This window comes from Urocitellus parryii, chromosome 11 (genome assembly GCF_045843805.1).
Source record: "Urocitellus parryii isolate mUroPar1 chromosome 11, mUroPar1.hap1, whole genome shotgun sequence".
Taxonomy (NCBI): domain Eukaryota; kingdom Metazoa; phylum Chordata; class Mammalia; order Rodentia; family Sciuridae; genus Urocitellus; species Urocitellus parryii.
Genome location: NC_135541.1, coordinates 109,667,206 through 109,692,847, shown reverse-complemented (window position 1 = coordinate 109,692,847; position 25,642 = coordinate 109,667,206). Strand labels below are relative to the sequence as shown.

The window sequence follows — 25,642 nt, the reverse complement described above, 5'->3', positions numbered from 1 at the left end:
AGATCGGGTGTGGTCCCAGGATCAGCACCATCAGTATCATCAGGAGCTTGTCAGAAACGTAAATTCTTAGACTCCACCCCAGATTTACTAAAATTCTATGGGTATGAGCCCATTTATTTATCTGTGTTTTAAGAAGCCTTCTAAGTGATTGTAATGCACTCTAAAGAACTAATAAGAACAACAACAAAAAATAAAGGTAGTAATTATGTATTTGATAAAATATCTGCCTTATGGTCTAAGTCATTCTTCTTGAGATGTAGGTGAAGGTTTATGGATCCAATTACATAAAAAGATATTCATAATAAAATTTAGTGTAACATATCACACAGTCCTAATGCATCATCTAGCAATCATACAACTAATATACATAAAAACTTTTAATGAATGGATAAAGAAAATGTGGTTCACAATGGAATACTCTTCAGCCATAAAAAACAATGAGATCCTGTTATTTGTAACACAGACAGAAGCAAAGATCATTATGTTAAAGGAAATAAGCCGGGCACAGAAAGACAAGGATCATGTAATTTCATTCATATGTAAAATCTAAAAAAGTTAATCACATAGATGTTGAGAATAGAATGGTGGTTACCAGAGGCTATGAGAGACTAGGGGTAAGAGAGAGGGACAGAACTTGATCAAAGAGTACTAAATTACAGCTGGACAGAAGAAAGAAGTTCTGGTGTATATATAGTACAATAGCATCATTATAGATAACAATAATGTGTTGTATATTTCAAAAAGAAGAAAGGATTTTGAAAATTGTCACCACGAAGAACTGACAAATATCTGAAGACACAGATATGTTTAACCTCATTTAAACATTACATGATATATATACCAAAACACTGTAATTACCTTACCGCTTAATATGTAAGATTTCTGTGTTTTGATGTACTGGTTAGAAGATAAATTTACTTTTTAAAAGAGTTTTAAAAGTATTTACTTACTTTAATGTTTCAGCAAGAAAGAAGCTCTGCTGTACATCATCATGTGTAGGAGTAGAGGAATATACATCCTTGACTCCAGAGAATCCACCACTGACCCGGCAGTACTTTTCAATAGCCTGTAAACGAAATCAACAAAAGAAACAATTCCACATAATTTCAAATTTTGAAGGCTAAGAATCAAAATCAAAAGTTCCTAAAAATCTGTATAAAAATTTGACAATATTAATTATTCTTTAATTAATTAATAATATATTCAGCCTAAAAATAATACATTATCAAATGGAAATTTCTCATTCTTGGAAAATTAGAGGTCAGCGTGAACTCAAATTATGAATTTAAATTTTATCACTTCCAAGAACAAACAATAGTTCATAATATATTAAAGTATTTCTCAGGAGCTTTCTATAGTAACACTAACAAGAGATTTACTAGTATATATTCACTACAAATAAATTCTTGCCAGACATTGTATGATTTAGATACAAACTAGCAGAAAGCTCATCTATATACCTTCTATATAATACTTAAAATTTAAGGGCTAACATGAAGTACTTACTATGTGCTGAAGGCACCAACATTTAAAATTCACAACAACCCTGAGTTTGATAGCTTCTCTTTTCAGATGGAAAAACTAAGCAGAGTAATTTGCTCTATAATATTAACTAATGTGCTTTATTGCTTGGCTGGAAATTAAGATTCTAAATTTTTATCTCCTTTTGAATCCATGAACATGCCTAAATAAAACTGAATTCTGAATTCAATCCAATCAAATGCTATCTGTTCACAATTCTACTTCTAATTCAAAGCAATCAAATATCTTGCTTATGCAGGTATATCACGTACAGAATTAAACTGTTTGTGAAAAGTTGGAACTATTTATGGTTCTTTTCCTTCTTTGTTCTACCTAACTCTCTTGTTATTTAATCATGGCTACCATAGCTTATTCCTAGTCTTGCAATTTTTCTTTCTCTTCTGGTCTTCTTTTCTAATAAAAAGTTAATTAACACTGAAAAGAGTATAGTCAACTTGTTCCATTGTGATTACAGCTGGGTTTTTTTTTCTTATACCTATCAATATTTTAAACATTTCAAATACAAGAGTTTTTAAGTACTGAATCCCACAATGATCATATCTTCAGGACTATATGAACTACCACAGCTATTTAGGAATACTGAGGAACAGGAGGGAGGTGTGACTAATCCTTAAACCATTTAGAGTCATTTCCTGAGAAAAAGTTTCCATGTATAATTTATTCCAGTTTAGAAGACTGAATATGTAAACAAAACAGCTAAGGCTTCAGAAGACAGACTCATCACTATTGTCCAATTACACCTTCTCTTTACTTTCTTCACCTTCAATAGGAGGGGCCAATTATGATGCACAAAGAAATTCTTTTTAAGTTGTGAAGCTTCCTCTTTGCCTCTATTTTTCCAGTTCTCATCATGGCACACTTTCCAAACTTTAATTTGTAGCATAATTGTTTTGTTCTTGTTCTTGACAGATTACACTTTGAATCTGTATGTGTCTATATAGTCTAAAAAAGTAAAATCCTAACTCCTATAATTCAAATTTGGACAGCTGTAGGCTAAAGTTGAATCCTGTCAAACCTCTTCTAACAGGTAAATGTGGGGCCATACTTTAAGATAGCACACAGGAAAAAAGGACTTTAGGAAAAGAATAATTTATTATATAGCATTTCCTAATGATAAGATGTGTATCCATCATCACTTTTTACCCAACTCCCCATTCCACATGATTGAGAAACATCTCCCTCGTTTTTCTAAATAAGAATCATTAAATATTAGGAAACATTCAAGTCAAATAGACTCATTACAGAACTACTTTACCTACCTATGCAAGCACTAGTAAGCCACCACTAACAAAATAAGTGTATGTGCATGGGAGTGTATATATGTGTGTGAGTGCCTATTCCCTAACCACTGTGACAACAGTTTGGCTGTCCTCTCAGCTGTGGCAGGACCTGCTGCCAGAGCTGTACTATCTACCTAATCTTGGACTCATGGGGCCAGGGGAAAGCAGCATCAATAAGTGCTGTGCCTGTTTTTGCTCTGTGAAACTACCTTCCTTCTAACAATCTCCTGTCCAAAGGATTACCCAAACCTGAATGACAAAAGACCCTTAAGTGTTTTACCTTAGTTTAAGATATCACCCTATTCCTAGATTCATCAATGTGTGAATTATAATCAGATCCCTTTGCTTTGTTGTTCCCCAATGAAAAAAAGCTTTAAGTAGTCCCTAACCCTTTGAAAACTTTTAGTAGTTCTATAACAGATCCATCCTTCCTTCCTTCCCTCCCTCCCTCCGTTCTGGGGATTGAACCCAGGGCTTTGTGCATGCCAGGCAAGCACTCTACCAACTGAGGTATATCCCCAGCCCCCAGATTCTTAAAATAAAAAATAGTGAGGGGAAAAAAAGAAGATCTGAAGGGCTTTTTAGATTACCAAACAACTTTTTATCATTACTTTGCATATGAAAACATAAGAAAGTGATTAACAAAACTTAGTGAGGGTATGTGTATGTATGTTTTTGTGTCTTATTCCTGAACTACTAAATGAAGTACCCTTGATTTGACACATAAGGGCTCCAACTTTGCCACTGTGGAATGTTTTCTGTACATAAATCAGTGTACATTCTGCCCTAAAATACACCTTGCACATTCTTGGTTGGGCAATTTACTAGCATTCCTTATCTTGCCTGGGATGTTCATTAGTCATTTTATCAGATTACAAGTTTAAGTTAATTTGTCTGAATATAAATATTCACAATTAATACTATTCATCATAACTAGTGAATCTCAGAGAATAAAACATCCCCCACTCCAGGAATAAGCTATATTTTTATAAAAGTCTAATTTTTTTCTTCCCCAGGTACTGATAGCCATGAGGTTTCCTGAAAGTCTAGTATTTTAAGAGTAAATAATTTGCTTCTTTTAACTTATAATTAAAATTTCCTAATTTTAAATATACATAGTTTATTTTTCAACCTAGAAAATTTAAAAAAATTTACTGATCCTTCATGGTGATCTATTAGGTATCTTTCATATCTCAAGGTAAAGTGAATGGGGTCATCTACCCAAGTTATACACTTGATTAATTTTATGACTTTTTCCCCCTTCCGGTGGTTAAGCATTAAGAGGACATGTAAAAATTAAATTACTTATATAACAGTTTTATTGGAAAATTGCCTTTTAAATAATTCCTCATATTATTCAATAAGGATAATAATTAAATACTGGCAGGAAACTACTCTCACTAGAAAATAAAACAGGATTTCAAGGTTTTATCTACTGCTCAAGAAATTTAAATGAACTAATAGTTTCTTCATTAGGAAAATAAAAATCATACTATAGTTTCTCAAACTGAGGTTAACACAGATAAGAATACCTGGCACTATAAGAGGGCTTGGTTTCATATTCTTACAGATAAAATAAAATGTTGGCTTATTTACCAGTGCTGCTTCCCAGCCCCACTGCCTGTATCTTGGATCATGAGTAAATCGCCATAGGTACCAATAGGTTTCAATTACTTCTGGACGGAGGATATAATACTTTTCAGCCTGTCGGACAGCCACAGCCTCCACTGCACCATCAAACTTGAATGATTCAGGACCTAGCTTTAATGCTGTAACATGACAAAAATAAATAGATAAAGTAAATGAACCAAATAAACCACTGTGTTCTTTGCAAGAGCTTTTTTTCCTCCCACCAAAATACTGGGATTTGAAGTAATTTTTGTTTTATTTTTATTGTTGCTGGTGTGCAAAATGAGTCACTTTAAAAGATCCAAATTTGATTTTCTTGTAACAGATTTATAAATATTCATTCCTACAACATTTGTTTAACTCTTCTTTCCATGTTCTTTCATGTAAAAATGCAGTAAGCAGACCCCTCACTATATCTCCAAGTGCTATTTCCTTGTTTTGACTTTCTAGTATCCAGAATAATAAAATAAAATATAAAATAAAAGTCTAATAAATTTTAATAAATTTTAAAATATAAAATAAATGTCTAATAAATTTTATAATAAATTATAAAATAAATGTCTGTTCTTATAAATTACCCCATCTTAGGTATTCTGTTATAACAACACAAAATGGATTAAGACAGACCTCTTCCTAATCACACCTACGATTCTAAACCTGGACAGTATAAAGTCATCTTCCATTGAGATGCTGGAGTCATAACACAACTACAACTTTCCACTCCCACCTTTCTTTCTGGTTATTAGGTTGTACTGATGGCAGAAGTTAAAAGTTTCAAGAGTTTTACCTCTTTTGAGAAGTTTTACCTCTTTTGAGAAATAATAACATTTTTCTCTTTTTTTATATAAAGTATAGCACAAGAACTACTATGAAGACAGAACATAAATAAAATCATACTCTAGCAATGGCCAAATTTCAGCCTTACAAAAGTGGTAATGTATGCTCCAAATAATCACAACTCAAAGGAGGTGAAAGCAGACCTTTCTTATGTACCCCTAAACCCCCTAAAAAAATAAAAAAGAAATCAAAACCACTGTAGTAACAGCAGTTAGTTCTTTAAAAACAAAACATGATCCAGAAGAATTAATAACCACATTTTGTTACTGACAAGTCTTGGAGAACTAGAGTAAAACTCAAGCAGAAATTTCTTAACTTGAGGGACATGAAAACTATGGTAGGCTTAGAAAATAGAGTGTTGCCAAAAAAAAAAAAAATAGAGTGTTTCAAAAAGCCTTTGAAATTATAAGCAAAACTGTGTGCATATGAAGTTTTAACCGGCTCCTCAAAGGGGTAATAAAAAATAATCACTATTTTGGGGAAAAAAACCCCACTTTTATCCAGCTTATTGTTAAAGTCTGGTATAGGATGAAATATGATTTGGCATTTAATATGTGTTTTTTAAAATGGTGATTAAAGTCTGTATGTTTGTTTTTATACCAATATCTCACTGTTTTGGTTACCACAGCTTTGTAATTTAATTTGACATTAGAAAATATGATGCTTCCAACTTTTTTTTTCTTTCTCAAGAATGGCAAGGATGTGGGGAAAAAGGTACACTAATAAACTGCTGGTGGAAATGCAAATTGGTGCAACCATTATAGAAAGCATGGTATGGAGATTCCTCAGAAAACTTAGAATGGAACCACCATTTGATCCAGTTATCCTACTCCTTGGTTTATACCCAATGGACTTAAAATCAGCATATTACAGTGATGCAGCCACATTAATGTTTATAGCAGCTCAACTCACAATAGTTAAACTATGGAACCAACCTAGGTGCCCTTCAACAGATGGAATGGATAAAGAAAATGTGGTATATATATGACGGAATATTACTGAGCATTTGCCAGTAAATAGTTGGAGCTGGGGCATTTGCCAGTAAATAGTTGGAGCTGGGGAATCTCATGATAAGTGAAATAAGCCAATCTCCAAAAAACAAAGGCTGAACGTTTTCTCTAATATGAGGATGTTAATTCACAATAAGGGGGAAAGCTAGGGAAGAATACAGTTACTTTAGATTAGATAGAGGAGAGTGAAGGGAAGGAAGAGGATATGGGTATAGAAACGATAGTAGAACGAATCAGATATTATTATGCTACCTACATAGATAACTATAAGACGGGTGTGATTCTACATCATGTACAAACAGAAGAATGAGAAATTATACTTGATCTATATAAGATGTATCAAAATGATTTCTACTGTCATGTATAACTACATAGAACAAATAAGAAATAAATATTTTTTTTTTTTAAAAAGAATGTTTTGGCTAGCCAGGCACAGTGGTACATGTCTACAATCCCAGCAACTTGGGAAGCTGAGGCAGGAGAATTGCATGTTCGAGATTAGCCTAAACAACTTAGCAAGGCCCTAATAAACATAGCAGGACCCTGCCTCAATAAATAAATAAGGCTGGGGATGTGGTTTAGTGGTTAAACCTCCTGGGTTTCATCCCTGGTACCAACAAAACAAAACAAATAGATGAACAACCACAACCACCACAACAAAAAGATTGCTTTGGCTATTGAAGGCCTTTTGTGGTACTATAGGAATTTCATAATTGACTTTTCAATTTCTGTGAAAAATGCCACAGAAATTTTGGTAGGGATTGCACAGAAGCTATAGATTGCTGGACATTTTAATCATATTAATTCTTTTCCAACCCATGAACACATGATATGTCCATTTTCATCTGCTTCAATTTATGTTTTATAGCTTAAAGCACACAGATCTTTTACTTCTTTGGTTAAATTAATTCAAGTATTTTATTATTTTTGATGCTATCATAAACAAGATTATTTTCTTTATTTCTTTCATAGACTGTTATTAGTATAAAGAAATGTAAAGAAAAAACTGACATATGATTTTGTGTCCTGCTATTTTACTAAATTCATTAATTAATTTCATCAGGTGTTTGTGAAGAGGGAGCATCTTTAAGGTTTTCCACCTGTAAGATCAGGTCATTTGCAAACAGGAAAATTTTTACTTCTTCCTTTCTAATTTAGATGTCTTTTCTTTCTTTTTCTTGTTTGTTTGAGCTCACTAGTATTTCCAGTACTAGGTGGGACAGAAGTAGCAGGAAATGCATTCTTGCTTTGTACCAAATCTTAGAGAAAAGTTAGGTATGGGCTTTTCATACTTGGTCTTTAATATGTTGGAGAAATTTCTTTCTATGCCATTTTGTTGAAAGATTTAATTATGAAAGGATGCTGAACATTGTAAAATGCCTTTTCTGCATTCTGAGACATTACCATAAAACAGGCACATAGATCAACAAAACAGAACAGAGAGCCCAGAAATATCCAAGTATATAGAATCAACAATTTTTTTACAGGCCAAGAAGAACACAAATGGCGAAAGGACAGTTTCTTCAACTAATAGTGCTGGGAAAAGTGGATATTCAATGAAAAAGAATAAAATGAATCCTTTTACCACACACAATATGAATTCAAAATGGATTACAGACTTAAAGATAAGGAAGACTTGAAACTGTAAAATTCCTGAAAATAGGGAAAAGTACCATAATACCATCTTTGGAAATTATATTTTGGATATCACACAAAAGTGAAGACAACAAAAGCAAAAATAATTAAGTGAAACTATATCAAACTAATAAGCTTTCCTTTGGTGTGGATTTCTTGTGTTTTTTCCCTCCTCAAAAACTATTTTGTACTACTACACTCCAGCCCTCGAGGAACCCAGGCTCTAAGTAGCCCTGGTTCACCCCTCCCCCAGGGGACAGACACTCGCCAGAGCCTAGCCTCTGGTGCAGGACCACCCCTTCTGATCATCAGACTACCATGTGGGGTCCAGTCCTACAGCCCAGGCCCAGATCCACCTACACCGGCCTGTGCAGGTCCCAGGCTCACAGTAGGCTGGGTCCACCCTTCACCCAGCGGAGCTGGCACCCGCCAGAGCTTAGCCTCTGCCGGGACCACCCCTCTGACCAGCAGACTACCAGGGAGGTCAGGCCCAGCGGCTTGGATCCACCTACACCAACTTGCACAGGACCCAGATCCAGGATGCAGTAGCATTCATTGAGGGACACCAGCAGGGTCTGGAAGCCCAACATCAAGATGAGGTACAGGTAATCTGCATGGGTACTACAAGAATATAAGGAATATAACTGTAATATCTGCAAGGAAGAAAGACACATAGACAACATAAAAAAACAAGGAAGGAAAGTGACCCCCAAAAAACCAGGACACTATGATAACAGAATCCATGGACAACAAAGTTTATGAAATGTCAGAGAAGGACTTCAGAAGGTTCATAATTAAAATGATCTGTGAATGAAAAATGACCTAAATGAGCAAAAACTGATCACTCCAACAATGAGATAAGAGAGCAAATAGAGGTAGCAAAAGATTACTTCGAGAGAGCTAGAGACTCTGAAAACAAACCAGTCAGAAATCCTTGAAATGAAGAATAATCCAAATAAAAAACGCAATAGAAAGCATAATCAACAGACTAGATCATTTAAAAGAAAGAACATCAGATAATGAAGACAAAGTATAAAATCTGGAAAATAAAGTTGATCACACAGTGAAGAAAGTTAGAAACCATGAACAGAACATCCAAGAATTATGGGACAGCATCAAAAGACCATATCTAAGAGTTATTGGAATGGAAAAAGGCAAAGAGTTTCAAACCAAAGAAATGCACAATCTCTTCAATGAAATAATATCAGAAAACTTCCCAAGCATGAAGAACGAATTGGAAAACCAAATTCAAGAAGCTTACAGGACACCATATGTACAAAATTACAACAGAGCTACACCAAGGCACATTATAATGAAAATGCCTAGCATACAGAATAAGGACAGAATCTTAAAAGCTGCAAGAGAGAGGAATCAGATCACATATATAGAGAGACCAACTTATATATCAGCAGATTTTTCAACCCAGACCCTCAAAGCCAGGAAATTGTGGAAGAACATATACCAAGCTTTGAAAGAAAATGGATGCCAACCAAGAGTCTTAATCTAGCAAAACTAAGCTTTAGATTTGATGATAAAATAAAAACCTTTATGATAAACAAAAGTTAAGAAAGAATTTACAACTAGAAAGCCTGCACTACAAAATATCCTCAGCAAAATAATCCAAGAAGAGAAAATGAAAAACAATGATGAAAATCAGCAGAGAGGGATTACACTAAAGGAAAATCTAATCAAGAGGAGAAAACAAGTCACAATAAATACCGAAAATAAACAAAAATGGCTGGGAATAAAAATCATGTCTCAATAATAACTCTGAATGTTAATGGCCTAAACTCACCAATCAAAAGACATAGACTAGCAGATTTGATAAAATAATAATAATAAAAAAAGACCCAACAATATGCTGCCTCCAAGAGACTCATCTAATAGAAAAAGACATCCACAGACTGAAGGTGAAGGGTTGGGAAAATTCATATCACTCACATGGACTGCAGAAGCAAGCAGGGGTTTCCATCCTCATATCAAATAAACTAGACTTCAAACTAAAATCAATCAAAAAAGATAAAGAAGAACACTACATACAGCTCATGGGAACTATACATGAATAAGACTCAACAATCATAAATATATGATCCCAAACAATGGATCACCTACGTTCATCAAAAAAACTCTTCTAAAGTTCAAGAGTCAAATAGACCACAACACAATAATTGTGGGTGACTTTAACACACCTCTTTCATCACTAGATAGATCTTCCAAACAAAAGCTGAACAAAGAAACTATAGAATGCAATAATATAATCAATAAATTACACTTAACTGACATATAAAGAATATTTCATACTTCAACAAGAGAATACACTTTCTTCTCAGCAGCACATGGGTCCTTCTCTAAAACAGACCATATACTATACCACAAAGCAACTCCTAGCAAATATTAAAAAAAGTAGAGATACTACCCTGCATTCTATCAGATCATAATAAAATAAAATTAGAAATCAATGATAAAATCAGAAATAAAATCCATTCCAACACCTGAAGACTAAATAATATGCTATTGAATGAACAATGGGTTGCACAAGACATCAAGGAGGAGATTACAAAATTTTTAGAGATGAATGAGAACACAGATAAAACATATAAAAATCTCTAGGACACTATGAAAACAGTTCTAAGAGGAAAGTTCACTGCATGGAGTTCATTCCTTCAAAGAAGAAAAAGTCAACAAATAAATGACCTAACATTACATCTCAAAGTCTCAGAAAAAGAAGAACAAATCAACCCCCAAAGCAGAAAACAGGAAATAATTAAAATCAGAGCTGAAATCAGTGAAACTGAAAACAAACAAACAAAACAATTAAAAAAAACTGACAAAACACAAAATTGGTTCTTTGAAAAAATAAATAAAATTGACAAACTCTTAGCCATGCTAACAAAGAGAAGGAGAGAGAAAACTCAAATTACTAACATACGTGATGAAAAAGGAAATATCATGACAGACTCTACAGAAATACAGAAGATAATTAGAAATTATTTTGAAAACATGTACTCCAATAAAATAGAAAATATCGAAGGCATTGATAAATTTCTAGAGTCATATAATCTGCCTAAATTGAATCAGAATGATATACACAATTTAAACAGATCAATTTCAAGGTGACGAAATAGCAGATGTCATCAAAAGTCTACCAACCAAGAAAAGCCCAGAACCAGATGGATACACAGCCGAGTTCCACAAGACCTTTAAAGAAGAACTAATTCCAGTACTTCAGACCAATATCTCTAATGAACAGAGATGCAAAAATTCTCAATAAAATTCTGGCAAATCAAATGTAAAAAAATATCAAAAGATCATGCACCATATTCAAGTGGGATTCATCCCATTGATGCAAGGTTGGTTCAACAAACAGAAATCAATAAATGTAATTCTTCATATCAATGGACTTAAAGATAAGAATTCATATGATCATCTCAACAGATGCAGAAAAAGCATTTGACAAAATACAGCACCACTTTATGTTCAAAACACTAGAAAAAATTAGAGACAACAGGAACATATCTCAACATCATAAAGGCTATCTGTGCTAAACCCCAGATAGCCAACATCATTCTAAATGGAGAAAAATTGAAGGCATTTCCTCTAAAAACTTGAACAAGACAGGGATGCCCTCTGTTCACCACTTCTATTTAACATAGTTCTTGAAACACTGGCCAGGGCAAAAGAAAGAAATTAAAGGGATACACATAAGAAAAGAAGAACTCAAACTGGCACTATTTGCTGATGATATGATTCTATACCTAGAAGACCCTAAAAGTTCTACCAGAAAACTTCTAGAACTAATAAATGAATTCAGCAAAGTATCAGGATATACAATCAACACCCATAAATCAAAGGCCTTTCTGTATATCAGTGATAAATCCTCAGAAGTGGAAACGAGGAAAACTATCTCATTTACAATAGCCTCAAAATAAAATAAAATACTTGAGAATCAACTTAACGGAAGAGGCGAAAGATCTATATAATGAAAATTACAGAACCCTAAAGAAAGAAGTCAAAGAAGACCTTAGAAGACAAAAAGGTCTACCTTGCTCTTGGATAGGCAGAATTAATATTATCAAAATGACCATACTTCCAAAAGCACTATACAGATTTAATGCAATTCCTATCAAAATCCCAATGACATTCCTCATATAAATAGAAAAAGCAATCATGAAATTTATCTGGAAAAATAACAGACCCAGAATAGCTAAAGCAATCTTTAGCAGGAAGAGTGAAGCAGGTGGCATCACTATACCAGACCTTAAACTATACTACAGAGCAATAGTAACAAAAAACAGCATGGTATTGGCACCAAAACAGATTGTCAGACCAATGATACAGAATAGAGGCCACAGAGACTAACCCACAAGATTACAATTATCTTATATTAGACAAAGGTGCCAAGAACATGCATTGGAGAAAAGATAGCCTCTTCAACAAATGGTGCTGGGAAAACTTGAAATCCATATGCAACAAAATGAAATTAAACCCCTCTCTCTCACCATGCACAAAACTCAATTCAAAATGGATCAAGGACTTAGAAATAAAACCAGACACCCTGCATCTAATAGAATAAAAAGTAGGCCCTAATCTCCATCATGTGAGATTAGGCCCCAATTTCCTTAATAAGATACCTCTAACATAAGAATTAAAATCAAGAATCAATAAATGGGATGGACTCAAACTAAAAAGTTTCTTCTCAGCAAAAGAAACAATCTGTGATTCGAATAGAAAGCCTATATCTTAGGAGCAAATCTTTACCCCTCACACATCAGATAGAGCATTAATCTCTAGGGTATATAAAGAACTCAAAAAGCTAAGCACGAGAAAAACAAATAACCCAATCAAAACATGGGCCAAGGACCTGAAATGACACTTCTCAGAAGATGATATACAATCAGTCAACAAATATACGAAAAAATATTCATCATCTCTAGCAATTAGAGAAATGCTAAAACTACTCTGAAGATTTCACCTCACTTCAGTCAGAATGGCAGCTATTATGAAGACAAACAACAATAAGTGTTGGTGAGGATGTGGGGAAAAAGGTATACTTATACACTGCTGGTGGGACTGCAAACTGGTGCAGCCAATATGGAAAACAGTATGGAGACTTCTTGGAAAATTGGGAATGGAACCACCATTTTACCCAGCTATCCCTCTCCTCAGTCTATACCCAAAGGACTTAAAAACAGCATACTACAGGGACACAGCGACATCAATGGTTATAGCAGCACAATTCACAATAGCTAAACTCTGGAACCAACCTAGATGCCTTTCAATAGATGAATGGATTAAAAAATGTGGTATATATAATCAATGGAATATTACTCAGCAATAAAAGAATAAAATCATGGCATCTGTAGGTAAATAGATGGAGTTAGAGAAGATAATGCTAAGTGAAGTCAGCCTATCCCATAAAACCAAATGCCAAATGTTTTCTTTGATATAGGGAGGCTGATTCATAGTGGGATAGGGAGGGGGAGCATGGGAGGAATAGATGAATTCTAGATAGGGCATGGGGTTATAAATGATGGTGGAATATGATGATCATTATTATCCAAAATACATGTATGAAGACATGAATTGGTGTGAATACTTTTGTATACAACCAGAGATATGAAAATTGTTCTGTATATGTATAATAAGAATTGTAATACCTTCTGCTGTCATATATAAATTTTAAAAAATTAAAAAATAAAAAAACTATTGGTACTAGAGATAATCAGATTTTTAAAAGAGAATATTAAGGCTAAATTTAAATTAGATAACAAAATAAAGCCAATACCTAACTTCAGATAATAAATTCTATAATTATGGTGATAAAACCACCTGAACTGTAAAAAAAAAAAAAAAAATCATCACATGTATTTTAAGCTTTCCACTGAAAATTACTATTTGCTTATTGCTAACTTCACAAAAATCAGCATATTAGAAAGATAACAGATTTGTCCTATAAAAATTGATAAGCCTATATTATATACATATCCCATCCATTATTCTGGCCAAATTATGGGCTGCACAATTCTGAGGGTATTATTTCTTTTGTACTATTTTTAAAGATAACATTCTATCATAACATTCTATCTTGTGCTTAATTGCTATTCTCCATCTTAAATCTCTCCTCACTTTTTTTTTCCTTTTGGGTGGGGAACAGGAACTAGGAATTGAACCCAGGAATGCTTAACCACTGAGCCACATTCCCAGCCCTTTTTTTAAAAAAAAAATTTTATTTGGAGACAGGGCTTCGCTTGCTCAGGGCCTCAAAAAGATATTCAGGCTGGCTTTCAATCTCCCCACTTTTTGGGACAAGATCTTGCTAAGTTGCTTGAACTCTCGATCTTCCTACTTTAGCCTCCTGATCAAATGGGGTTATAGGCATAGGCCACTACACCCGAATCTTAAATTCCCCTTTTACATTTGATATTTTGTTTCTAAAAAGAAAATAACCAAACAAGTACCAATGGAGTAAAAACAAAAAATAATTTAATGCTTCGATGAAAATACAAAACTTCAAGATACAAAACTTCAAGTATTTATATACTGTAGGCAAATAAGAGATTTGCAAAACTAAAAATCAGAGCAAAATAGCAAATATGATGAAAATCCGTATAAAGCCAAAATATATATATATAGGGAAGTTTAAGAGGGCAAAATTATTTTATAAAGTCATGGAAAAAAGCAATTCATACACATCTTCCAAGTTGGGGAGAATCTAGAGATTTGGAAAAAATAAGCACAATTGAGTGAATAACAAAAAAATTCAACACTAATAATATATATAAGGAATATTCTAGGACATGTAATCTGACTACAGTCAGATGAGCAAAGAGTAAGGAAAGAAACTATTTTCCTGTATTATTCTCTCTTATTATAAGGAACAGTTATAGAAACTCTTCAAATATGTCTAATATTCCACGTGATATGGATCTAAATAGATTAAAAAATTTCTCTTCAACTGTGACAGCATAAAATCTAGAGAAGATAGTTTACTAAACTTCTATATGAACTAAATTAAATCTAATAGCTGATATTTTACTGATGTTCAGGAGTTTTTTAAAAAAAATCCAGAAACCTAGAAAAAGAAAGTACTATATTTTAGAAGTCTAATATTAGGTTTGGAACCAGTCCTGCATTATGTCTCAGAATAAACTGAAATGATATATTAATAACTAACCTAGTATGCCATGTAGATAATGTTTGAAACCACCAAGTTTCATGCTAGGTGTCATAAACAGATTCAATAATGTTTCCACAAACTCATTAACTATTAAAATAGGCCATGTTCACCAAATGGTGGAATGAATTAAGATTACTAAATCGGAATTAATATTAACTCTAATTCCAACAACAGATGAAAGTGACATCCCAAGGCAATAATTACAGTATGGGGAATTTAGCTGAAATAATGAAGGAGAAGTAGATGGGTATTTTTAAACGTGGTAGCCAAAAATTATAGCAGAGCTGCAAGAAAATATAGCAGAGGATATAATAACCTGCTGGGAAGTTAGCAAAATTATACTTAGTAGAATTACACCTTTTAATTAAAGGATCTAAATTAAGATTAAAGACAAGTAAAAACATTGAAAGACCTGAAAATACAGGACACAAATTAAATAGTAATCTTTTCTGGTTATAGCATGACAAAGAGGGTCACAGGTTCAACTTGCAATGTGAAAATGACAATCAGAAGAAGAATCAGCAATGTTGTTACAAAATGTAAATGTTAGAATTATAAGAGAATCCTTTTGTACCTATGTAGTTTATGAATTTCTCTAGGGTAGGGGATATATATTGTTCACACTTGAACTTATAAGCATTCAGATAAGGTTCTTCATGTAATGGGTGTTCCTTAATTAATTATAACAATTCTGCTCTCATATTTTTGGTAGGTTTGCTATATTAAATTCTATTTTGGATCTATTTTTTTATTTATGGTCAAAATCCGTACAACCATAAGCCTAATTATCATGGGTCCTAATATACACACTGAATATCCATTCTGGTCCTCAATGTTTTACCAGCTTTAGTGTATATATCCTAAAATTTAAGTAAACAATTGTAAATATGTAATTTAAGTATAAAATTTAAGTATATAATGATACTCCATATCATCAACATGACTTAATTTAGCTTTTATTTATAACAAATTACTTATTTTGTATCATATACCAATTTGAAACTCCCCAAAACTAATATTGCTTCAACGTCCTCCTGAGTTTTATATATACATACATATATATATTTTTTAAAGAAATGGAACCACTTATTAGTTAATGAGAGAACCGAAAGATCAATTTCACCATAATTTTAATTTCTTACTATATAAAAATAACCTGACAGATTTATGAACTAGGATAAATTTTAAGCCAATAATCATATTTGTGTCATGGTACCTAATGACAAATTGATCTTAAAGCAGAAATTCAGTTATTTTATAAAAGCAACAATTCCACTTCTGAAATCAAAGAGAAATTACAAGTTTTTAGGCTTTCAGCCCATTACTTATTTTTTTTTATATAGAAATATACATTTTTAAAGCTAAAGAAAACTGTGGGGTTCTAGTCCAGTATTTCTCAACCCTTTTTCATTACTGGACTCTCAATGAGCCATTTTAGGCTTAAAAAAATTGCTTTCTCCTTCCATGGAAATTTGATAGCAAATATATACTCAATGTCTATTTATGACTATGCATAATCTATTCTACAAAACAGGAAAAGAAATTTTTTTCACCTCCCCAAAAGCCAATTTTTGTCACCATTAAGACCATCGTTTCACATTCCAAGTAAAGAAACTGAAGTTCAGAAAATATTACACATTTCCCCAAAAGAATGTCTTTCTAGTTAAAGGCACAAAACTCCAAAAAATGATTGGCAAATTATGTAAAAGACAAGCTACCTAATACCAATTACACATCCAAGATAACTACTATTCTCTTTTGGTTATTCCTATTTTCACAAGTATATAGGTAAGACAGGATAACCTTGAAATCAGTCATTTCTTACGTTCTTTTGAGAAACTGGTTTATTGACTCTGAAATGAATGGCTAAAATAGATTCTTATATTAAAATGAATAATGCTGTTCCTTATACCCCCACACACTCTCTTGTCTTTAAAACAATTAGTTCAAAATCTTGAATTCTGAATTTTATAAAATGATGCAGAAACACATTTCTGAAATTAAAATTAAAGTTCTTAATAGAATGATTTACTGTGTTATTTGTAAACTATTTTGAAATGAAAAGTACCTATATATTTTCTAATTTCAAAATATACTTTTTAACTTAGATGTTATTTTAAACCAAGTAATTAGTTTTATTAATATTCTTACCAGTTCTGTCATAAGACTCATGACATGTACGTGCAATTTCTGCCCCTAACTCTAAATAATGACCAGCTTTATCCTTTCTGGAACCATCTGCTCCTAGTGCAAACATTCCCCCAGCAAAGCAAGCCAAATGTCCCATCTTCTTTTCCAAGTGTCCATTCTTCCATTCTCCAATAAAGACAAGACCACCCCGGGACTTCTTAATAAGGTGTTTTTCTATAGCCTGTAAAAAAGAAAAGATATTCAAACTTTTAAAAGCAATCTATTAGCTCAAATATATATTTCTGGCTATCATAAAATGATTGCAATATAATAATCTATAAAGCAGTAGTTTTCCTACACTGAAAGACATAATTTATAATAAGTTTTGGAAGGAGTAACCAAATTGAACACAACTTGTAACAAATATTCTATAATCACTTCTGTAAGACAGAATGGGAATCCTAATTAGAATAATATACTTCATGTATGTATAATATGTAGAATACCCTACTCTTATGTATAACTAAAAAGAATTAAAAACAAACAAACAAAAAGAGTGGGAGAGGTGAGAGTTGGCTGAAAGAGTTCCTTTATATATAATATTAACCATTACGCCTTTGTCTTTAGGGCTAAATGAAATTAATAATAATCAGTCAACTTGATTGTAATGAGAAGCTATACCAAAAAGGTTGTATCATTTCTATTTCATATAACAAAATCTGAATAGGAAGAATATCCAAGTTAATAAAAAAATGATTTTAATAATTAGTTAAACTGGTTCTTCATTTTCCATGCAACCATGTCACTTGGAAAAATACTTTAAAAAGGAACCATTAGGTAAGCCACCTAACACATTACAAGGCTTTCAAAACTAGTTGAAAGTTAAATATTTATCCCTTAGTTCTTTAGTCCTTTACTCTCAAACTTAGACATCTGTCTGGGATATTGTGTCATGGATGAGAGGACACATAATAAAGAGTCCATCCTTATGGAATATCAGTTTTTCTAAAAAGACATGGGGATAGTGAGGGAAATATTTTACACCAAACTGAAATATAACAAAGCATTAGAGTATAAAAATCACATTTCATTTTAAAGTGAAGTTTTTAAGCACTTTGTTCCTCTGGACTATGATCTCAAACTTTGCAAGGAAGGCTATGGATTAATTTTTTGTTGTTGTTTAGAGGCATTTCTATGGAAAAGTATAAGAAATTGCATTAATTCAGTTCTATTTGGTAGAAATAATTGTATATGATAAATGACTCCACTTTCTGATGAAACAAAGAAATATTTCTTTGAAGAATTCTCATTTTAATTGTGTACTGTGACAATCTGAATAACAAATTAACTTGGTAAAAATGTATTCTGTATTCTTGGCAATAATATATAAGTTTTATAGAATTGCAGGGGAGGGCTATGACTTTTTCATCATCTTATACTCCAGAAGGTCTGTAATGTACTCTGCACTCACTAAAAGTTTAGTAAGTAAATATTTAATAAATGAATGGTGCTCTTAATAGTTGTATTTGACCTGTTAGGAGAGTGAGACAGAGCTGATAACCAAAATGCTAAAGAACTAAGAGTAGATTATAAGCTTTGTTGTTGTAGTTGTTGTTTTCTTTTGACCATAATACTCTGAAGCACATATATAAAAGATTAATCTTTTAAATGAAGGGGCAATGTTTTTCATCCTTGTGGACCTCATGATACTAGCAGGTTTTCTGCATTAAAGTTACTCCACCAATGCCTAAATAATAATCCATGTTTTTGTTTATACATTTTTACATAGTGTTTTTTGACAGTTTGTCATTTCTGTTGACTACAATATAAATTTTATCATGTTATAATTAAAAGATATTAAAACATAACTTCATGAATTTACTAGGACTACAGAAATAGGTTAGGTTAGTATAAGCTTTCACCAGTAATTTACTTTTGGATTTGTAAAATTGTTTGTATGGCCTTCTTCTAAAAATATGACAAATACCTAAGAATGCAACTTAAATAAAATACCAAACTGCTGTGGCAGTTAGTAACATTATTGCTCTTCAATTAAAATGTGTTAAATTGTCACTAATATTGGCATTATGTCATGTTCCAAAGGACTTTCAAAAAATCACATTTTGTTCACCTTTAAAAATTAATGACAAAACATAAATTTGATCAAAGTTTATAAAACCTGTGATTAAGAAAACTAAGATACAGGAACCAAGGATATGGGAATTTGTAAGGGTAGAGGATGTTAAGATACAGATGGAAAGAATTTAAATAGAATAGCTCAGAAAGACAAATTTTAGAAATGATTTATTTCAAATTTGAATAAATTTAAAAATAAGTGCCATACCTATCTCTTCCATGCATTTAATATGTTTTTTATTTTACAATTTATATATTCTCTATCTCCTTACAGAATGAACAGTTATTAAAGATAAACTGACACTGCAGAAATTACAAACTTGAGATCATGGCTCAAAAAAAAAAAGTTGACCAATTTTTATTAAGCTCAGTAGAAGTCCATTCCAGACTTAAGAACTAATAAAAATAGGACATAGAAAACAAATACAGAAACATTTATAAAACACCTAATGTAGATGGAAATAATTTTAAATTTTAAAAAGATTAACTTTCAAAATGATTATTACTTCTTTCAAAGTATATATAATTAAAAAGGTAATAACAAATATAAAATAATTTTGTGGTCATTTAGGCAAGAATTAAGAAAAAAAGAAGAAAATGGTTTTAGATTATTACAAGAAACAGCCAATTATGAAGAAAAGATGATATTACATGGTAAATGACATGTCATATTGTAAAAATAAAAATATTAAATTCAGTCATACATTTATCAAATATGGACATTTTTCATTGGGTAGTATGCTTCATGCTGAGATAATGACAAACAAATTAGTCTCTGCCCTCAAAGGAACCCAAAGTTTAGTGGAAATGAAAAAGGGCTATTTCTAGTACTATGATCCTAAGAATAGTCTTAAATAATTCTTCCTAGTTAATGATTATTCTTGAATCATAAAAATATCTAGGTTTTTTTAATCGTGCCAACGAAGAGCGAAACTCTCCAACTTTTCAAAAATTTAAGACTTCATAAAATTTTTTAGAAGTAACATAAAAATTTAAATTCTTGATTACACCTTAATTTAGCTCACTTTTTTAGTTAATCCTTCCACAACCATTCATTGAGTGACTTTAATGGGTAAAACACTGTGTTACACACATTAAGGTCAACTCCTGTGTATTTCAAACAGCAAATGAAGGGTATTAGGTCCTTAAAAATAAGGATATAAAATGAGTAGTAAGAGACTTGCTTTAAGTTAAAAAACTACAATGCTGAAAACTGGTCACTGACTATCTCAGAATGGTGTGATTATACAAAATACACAAAAAGTAATTAAAATCATTAGAAAAATGTGGGTTTATAATAGATCTGAAAGCCAGGAACTTATTAAATGGTTAACACATTTTTTATTTCACAATTTTTGCCTGGAAATTTCCCATATAAATGCTTCCTAGAATGACCTGTTCTAAATTTCAACACTAGATCACAACACTGAAGTATGAAATTATACAAGTATGAAACAAGTGACGAAGAGAACGAGCTCTGCAACCAGACTGTTCAGTTCTAGGCTCCATAACTTACCAGTATGTGACCTTCAACATTAACCTCATGGTGCCTTAAGGTCCTCATATACAAAGTGAGGGCTAGAACAGTGCTTGGCACATGGAAAGTACTTATTATAATTATTTACTCACAAGGATCTCAGCATATAGGTTTAAACAGTCATTTAAAGAAGAAATGTTTAAGCTGGGTGCAGTGGCGCACACCTGTAATCCCAGTGGTTTGGGAGGCTGAGGCAGGAGGACCTGGAGCTCAAAGCCAGCCTCCACAAAAGGGAAGTACTAAGCAACTCAATGAGACCCTGTCTCACAGGGCTGGGGATGTGGCCCCTGAGTTTACTCCACCCACCCCCCCAAGAAGAAATGTTTATGGAAATAAATGTGAAGTCCTAAGTTTTTCCAGTCTTATAGATGTTAACTAAACTAAAATAAATTCTCCTAAAGTATTTATACTAAACTTCAACAATTTCTCTAAAATGTTACAGATAAAAGAAGACTTGGTATAAGGATTTGCTATTAAAACACTAAAAAGCTCTATAGTAAATGCACATAATAAAATGTTTACATATTTATTTCCTGAATGCATAACAAAATGGTTATTCCTGAAAGCATATAATAAAATATTATTTTTTGAGTCACTATCAAATAATTGTACATTCAATATGTTAAGCAGGAAAATATTCTGAAAACAATCACCTCAATAGCATCATCATACATCTTCCTTGCTTCATGATCTGTTTTATCTGACATCAACCAAGCTTTCAGTAAGTATTCATAGAAACTGTCGCCCAGACCACCAACTGATGTATGATCTGTAAAAACAAAAAAGAAAGAAAAGAGAAGGATACAGATGAAGTAAAGAGAAAAACGGAAGGCAAAGTACTATTTTTCAATCATAATGACTGTTTTATAGATCAATTTAAACTTCAAATTTTGTCCAGTAAGAATATAGCATAAGGGGTTGGGATTGTGGCTTAGCGGTAGAGCGCTGGTCTAACACATGTGAGGCCCCGGGTTCAATCCTGAACACCACATATAATAAATAAATAAAATAAAGGTATTGTGCCCAACTACTTGAAAAAAAAGAATATAGCATAATAACTCCTCTCTATGCATGTATCCAGGTTTCTAGAAAATCATTTCCTCTGGATCTGATATTTTACATATTTAGGAGCCTTTGTCTTGAATTACTTTTATACCTTGTCATACATCCAAACTTTCACATAATTTCAAATAATTACCTTATGTATATTAATAGCTTTAAATATAAAGCTACATTAAATATGAGAGATATACTTAAATTTGATGTTAGCCCAAAAGAGGTCACTCTTTAATATTTTTTTATATGATGATTAATGGTGACTCCTGGCCAGACAGTAAATTAAAATATGTCAATTTTTTAAAAACACAAAAGTTCCTTTATAATACAATTCTGCAAAATTAGGTGTGAAATTGCCATCCTTAATTACTGTCTATACAACTATTAATAGATATATATATATATCCTAGGTATAATTCTTATTTTATGGCCATCTATTCTTTTAATCCTATCTAATTTAGTAAATAGTTCCTGAGGCAACCACACTCTTTCATCCCTGACTTTCACCAATCTCTGTCCTACATTCTTAAACTTTGTCTCAAAACTCAACACCCTCCTTGCATTTTCATGCAAGAAAAATATCACATTTTTTATAACCCTTCAATTTGCTCATGTTCACTTGTTTTTTAAATTATAAGTAAAGGATAGACCATTTAGTGGTTTATGAGAAAAAATGACTCCCATTTGGGGAAAAATGTATGTTAATATGTATCTTTGGTTTACAAATTAAATTTGTGGTTGATTAATAATTTCAGAGTAAAACTACAAGTGAACCAGATGAAAATATAAGAACACATCTGGTCTTCCTAAGTAAATGATCTAAGCAAATTCATAATGAGAAAGCCCATAAAGGACAAGTTTGTATCTTCATATGATACAAGCGAAATACAAGTAACTCCACAAGATTAAAGAATTAAATGGAAGAAAATATTTGCAATGTATATAACAGGAAAAAGGTAATTCCCCTAAACAAAGACCTCTGACAAAAAAATGAGGAAAACTAAAACAGGATACACACAATAAACAAAAAATAATACATACAAGAAATCACATACCCTATTCTCCCAGCAACTCAGGAAGCTGAGGGAGGGAGATCACCTCAGAGACCAGCCTCAGAAATTTAGCAAAACTCTGTCTCAAAATAAATAAATAAATAAATAAATAAAAAGGACAAGGGATGTAGTTCAGTGGTAAAGTACACTGGGTTCAATTCCCAGTACCAAAAAAGAACGGGCAGTAGAGGGAAAGAATTAAAAAAAAAAAAAAAAAGGCATTTTATAAAAATGAGATTCCACTGTTGTCAGAACCACAAACATTTTCAAAGATTAATAAAACTCAATGTTTATAAGAACTATGGTTCACAGCTGTTGGGACTGAAGGGCAATTTTGTGGTAGCTATCAAAATGTAACCCAGAGGGTTGGGATTGTAGCTCAGTAGTAGAGCTATTGCCTAGTACATGAGGCAGTGGGTTCGATCCTCAACACCACATAAAAATAAATAAATAAAATGTAATCTAGAAATTCTAGTTCTGGAATTATCCTTTAACAATATTCACAGTCTCTCTTTCTGCGGACCCTTAAGCTCAGAGGAGCCGGCACAGCAACCCCAAAGAAAAAGCTCACATGAATGTACACACTGGTCACAGCATCTGGAAAAATTGTGGTAATACAGCAGTTTGGGAACGGAACAGCAGGATTAGGGCAAGTCATGATGAATTTGGAGTAGAGGAACTGGGACTCTGAAGAGTTAATATAACATAGCCCAAGACTGCCTGTCCTGGAGAGAAGCTTACTCATCAGCATCCATAGACTCCATTTTAGAGTAGGACTATTGTCTGAGGAAGCTGCCCAGAAAAAACAGAGGTACTTTCAGGACACTTACTCTTCCAGCAAGGTAAAAGCCAACCGAGCCTTCATAGGCAGTGGCCACAGGATTGAAACAGGGCTTGGGAGACACAGTCAGGACCCACCCGTTGCACTGGTCACCGGGCAAAGGGAACAAACGAACACCATTTGCATGGGATACCACGATGGCAGAGAACTGACGTCACAGGCGGAGGAGATAACTTCATTGAAACCAGCCGCAACAGTGACTTCTTCCCTTACCTTCTAATACATTTCCTCCCAAGCATCAAATAAATTTATAGGAGTAAACAGTAACTCAGCAGTCAAACAGAACAAGAAGCAACATGAGCACCATAAAAAAGCAAGGAAGAAAAGGAGTACAAACAATGAAGGACAGCCTAAATATTCAGGAGGACCTAGAGTCATCAGAAAAATGGTCATTTAAAGAACTCAAGGAATACCTTAGACAAATGGAATGGAACCTTAAAGATGATACGAGACAGCAAATCCAAACAGTGAAAGAACACATTGAAAATGAATTACATAAACAGATAAAAGAAGAAGTTAAGCATCTTTATCAGGAGACAGAGATTATAAAAAAAATCAAACAATAATTCTAGAAATGAAGGAAACGATAAACCAAATTAAAAACTCAATTGAGAGTATCACTAACAGAGTAGAGCAAGTAGAAGACAGAATTTCAGATAATGAAGACAAAATATATCATCTTGAAAAGAGTCTAGCCAACTCAGAAAGGCTGGTAAAAAATCACGAGAAAAACATCCAAGAGATATGGGATAACATAAAAAACCAAACGTAAGAGTCATCGGGATAGAGGAAGGTACAGAGATTCAAACCAAGGGAATGAGTAACCTGCTGAATGAAATAATTACAGAAAACTTTCCAGAAATAGAAAAGGAAACGGATATACAAATTGTAGATGCATACAGGACACCGAGCACACAAAATCACAGTAGACCAACACCAAGACACATAGTTATGAAGATATCCAATATACAGAACAAAGAGAAAATATTAAAAGCTACAAGAGAAAGGAGGTAGATTACATTCAGGGGTAAACCAATAAGGTTAACAACAGATTTTTCATCACAGACGCTGAAAGCGAGAAGATACTGGAACAACGTATTTCAAACACTGAAAAACAATGGATGCCAACCAAGAATTCTGTATCCAGCAAACTTAAGCTTCAGGTATGACAACGAAATAAAAATCTTTCATGATAAACAAAAGCTAAAAGAATTTGCAGCCAGAAAAACCAGCATTGCAAAGCGTCTTGAGCAAAACACTACACGAGGAAGAAATGAAAAACAACAACCAAAACCATCAGTGGGAAGTGCCTCGGTAATGACAGAGGGTGGGGGGAAAGCTAATCATGGAGAAACAAACTAAATTAAAAAAAAATAATCAAACATGGCTGGCAGTACAAACCATATATCAATAGTAACTCTAAACGATAATGGCTTAAACTCTCCAATAAAGCGACATAGGCTGGTAACATGGATTAAAAAAACAAATCCAACAATATGTTGCCTCCAGAAGACACATCTGATTAGAAAAGACATACACAGGCTGAAGGTGAAAGGTTGGGAAAAAATATACCATGCACACAGTCCTCGTAAGCAAGTACGGGTGGCCATCCTCATATAAATAAAATAGACTTCAAGACTAAGTTAATCAAAAGGGATAAGGAAGGACATTATATACTGTTAAAAGGAACCATTCACCAACAAGACATAACAATTATCAATATTTATGCACCAAATGATGGTGCTGCGACGTTCATAAAACAAATTCTGCTCAAGTTCAA

At 32.9% G+C, this 25,642-nt stretch overlaps 1 protein-coding gene across 1 annotated transcript in view; it reads right to left on the bottom strand.

Moving 5' to 3' along the window:
* The window catches only part of Man1a2 (mannosidase alpha class 1A member 2), a 152,433-nt gene that overhangs the window by 18,260 nt on the left and 108,531 nt on the right, over positions 1–25,642 (bottom strand). The window contains exons 9-12 of the mRNA XM_026407286.2: positions 21,567–21,682; positions 17,262–17,481; positions 4,419–4,591; positions 951–1,066 (exon numbers count right to left, since the gene is read on the bottom strand). Of these exons, the coding sequence (XP_026263071.2) occupies positions 951–1,066; positions 4,419–4,591; positions 17,262–17,481; positions 21,567–21,682 (625 nt within the window). The remainder of the gene's footprint in view (positions 1–950; positions 1,067–4,418; positions 4,592–17,261; positions 17,482–21,566; positions 21,683–25,642) is intronic.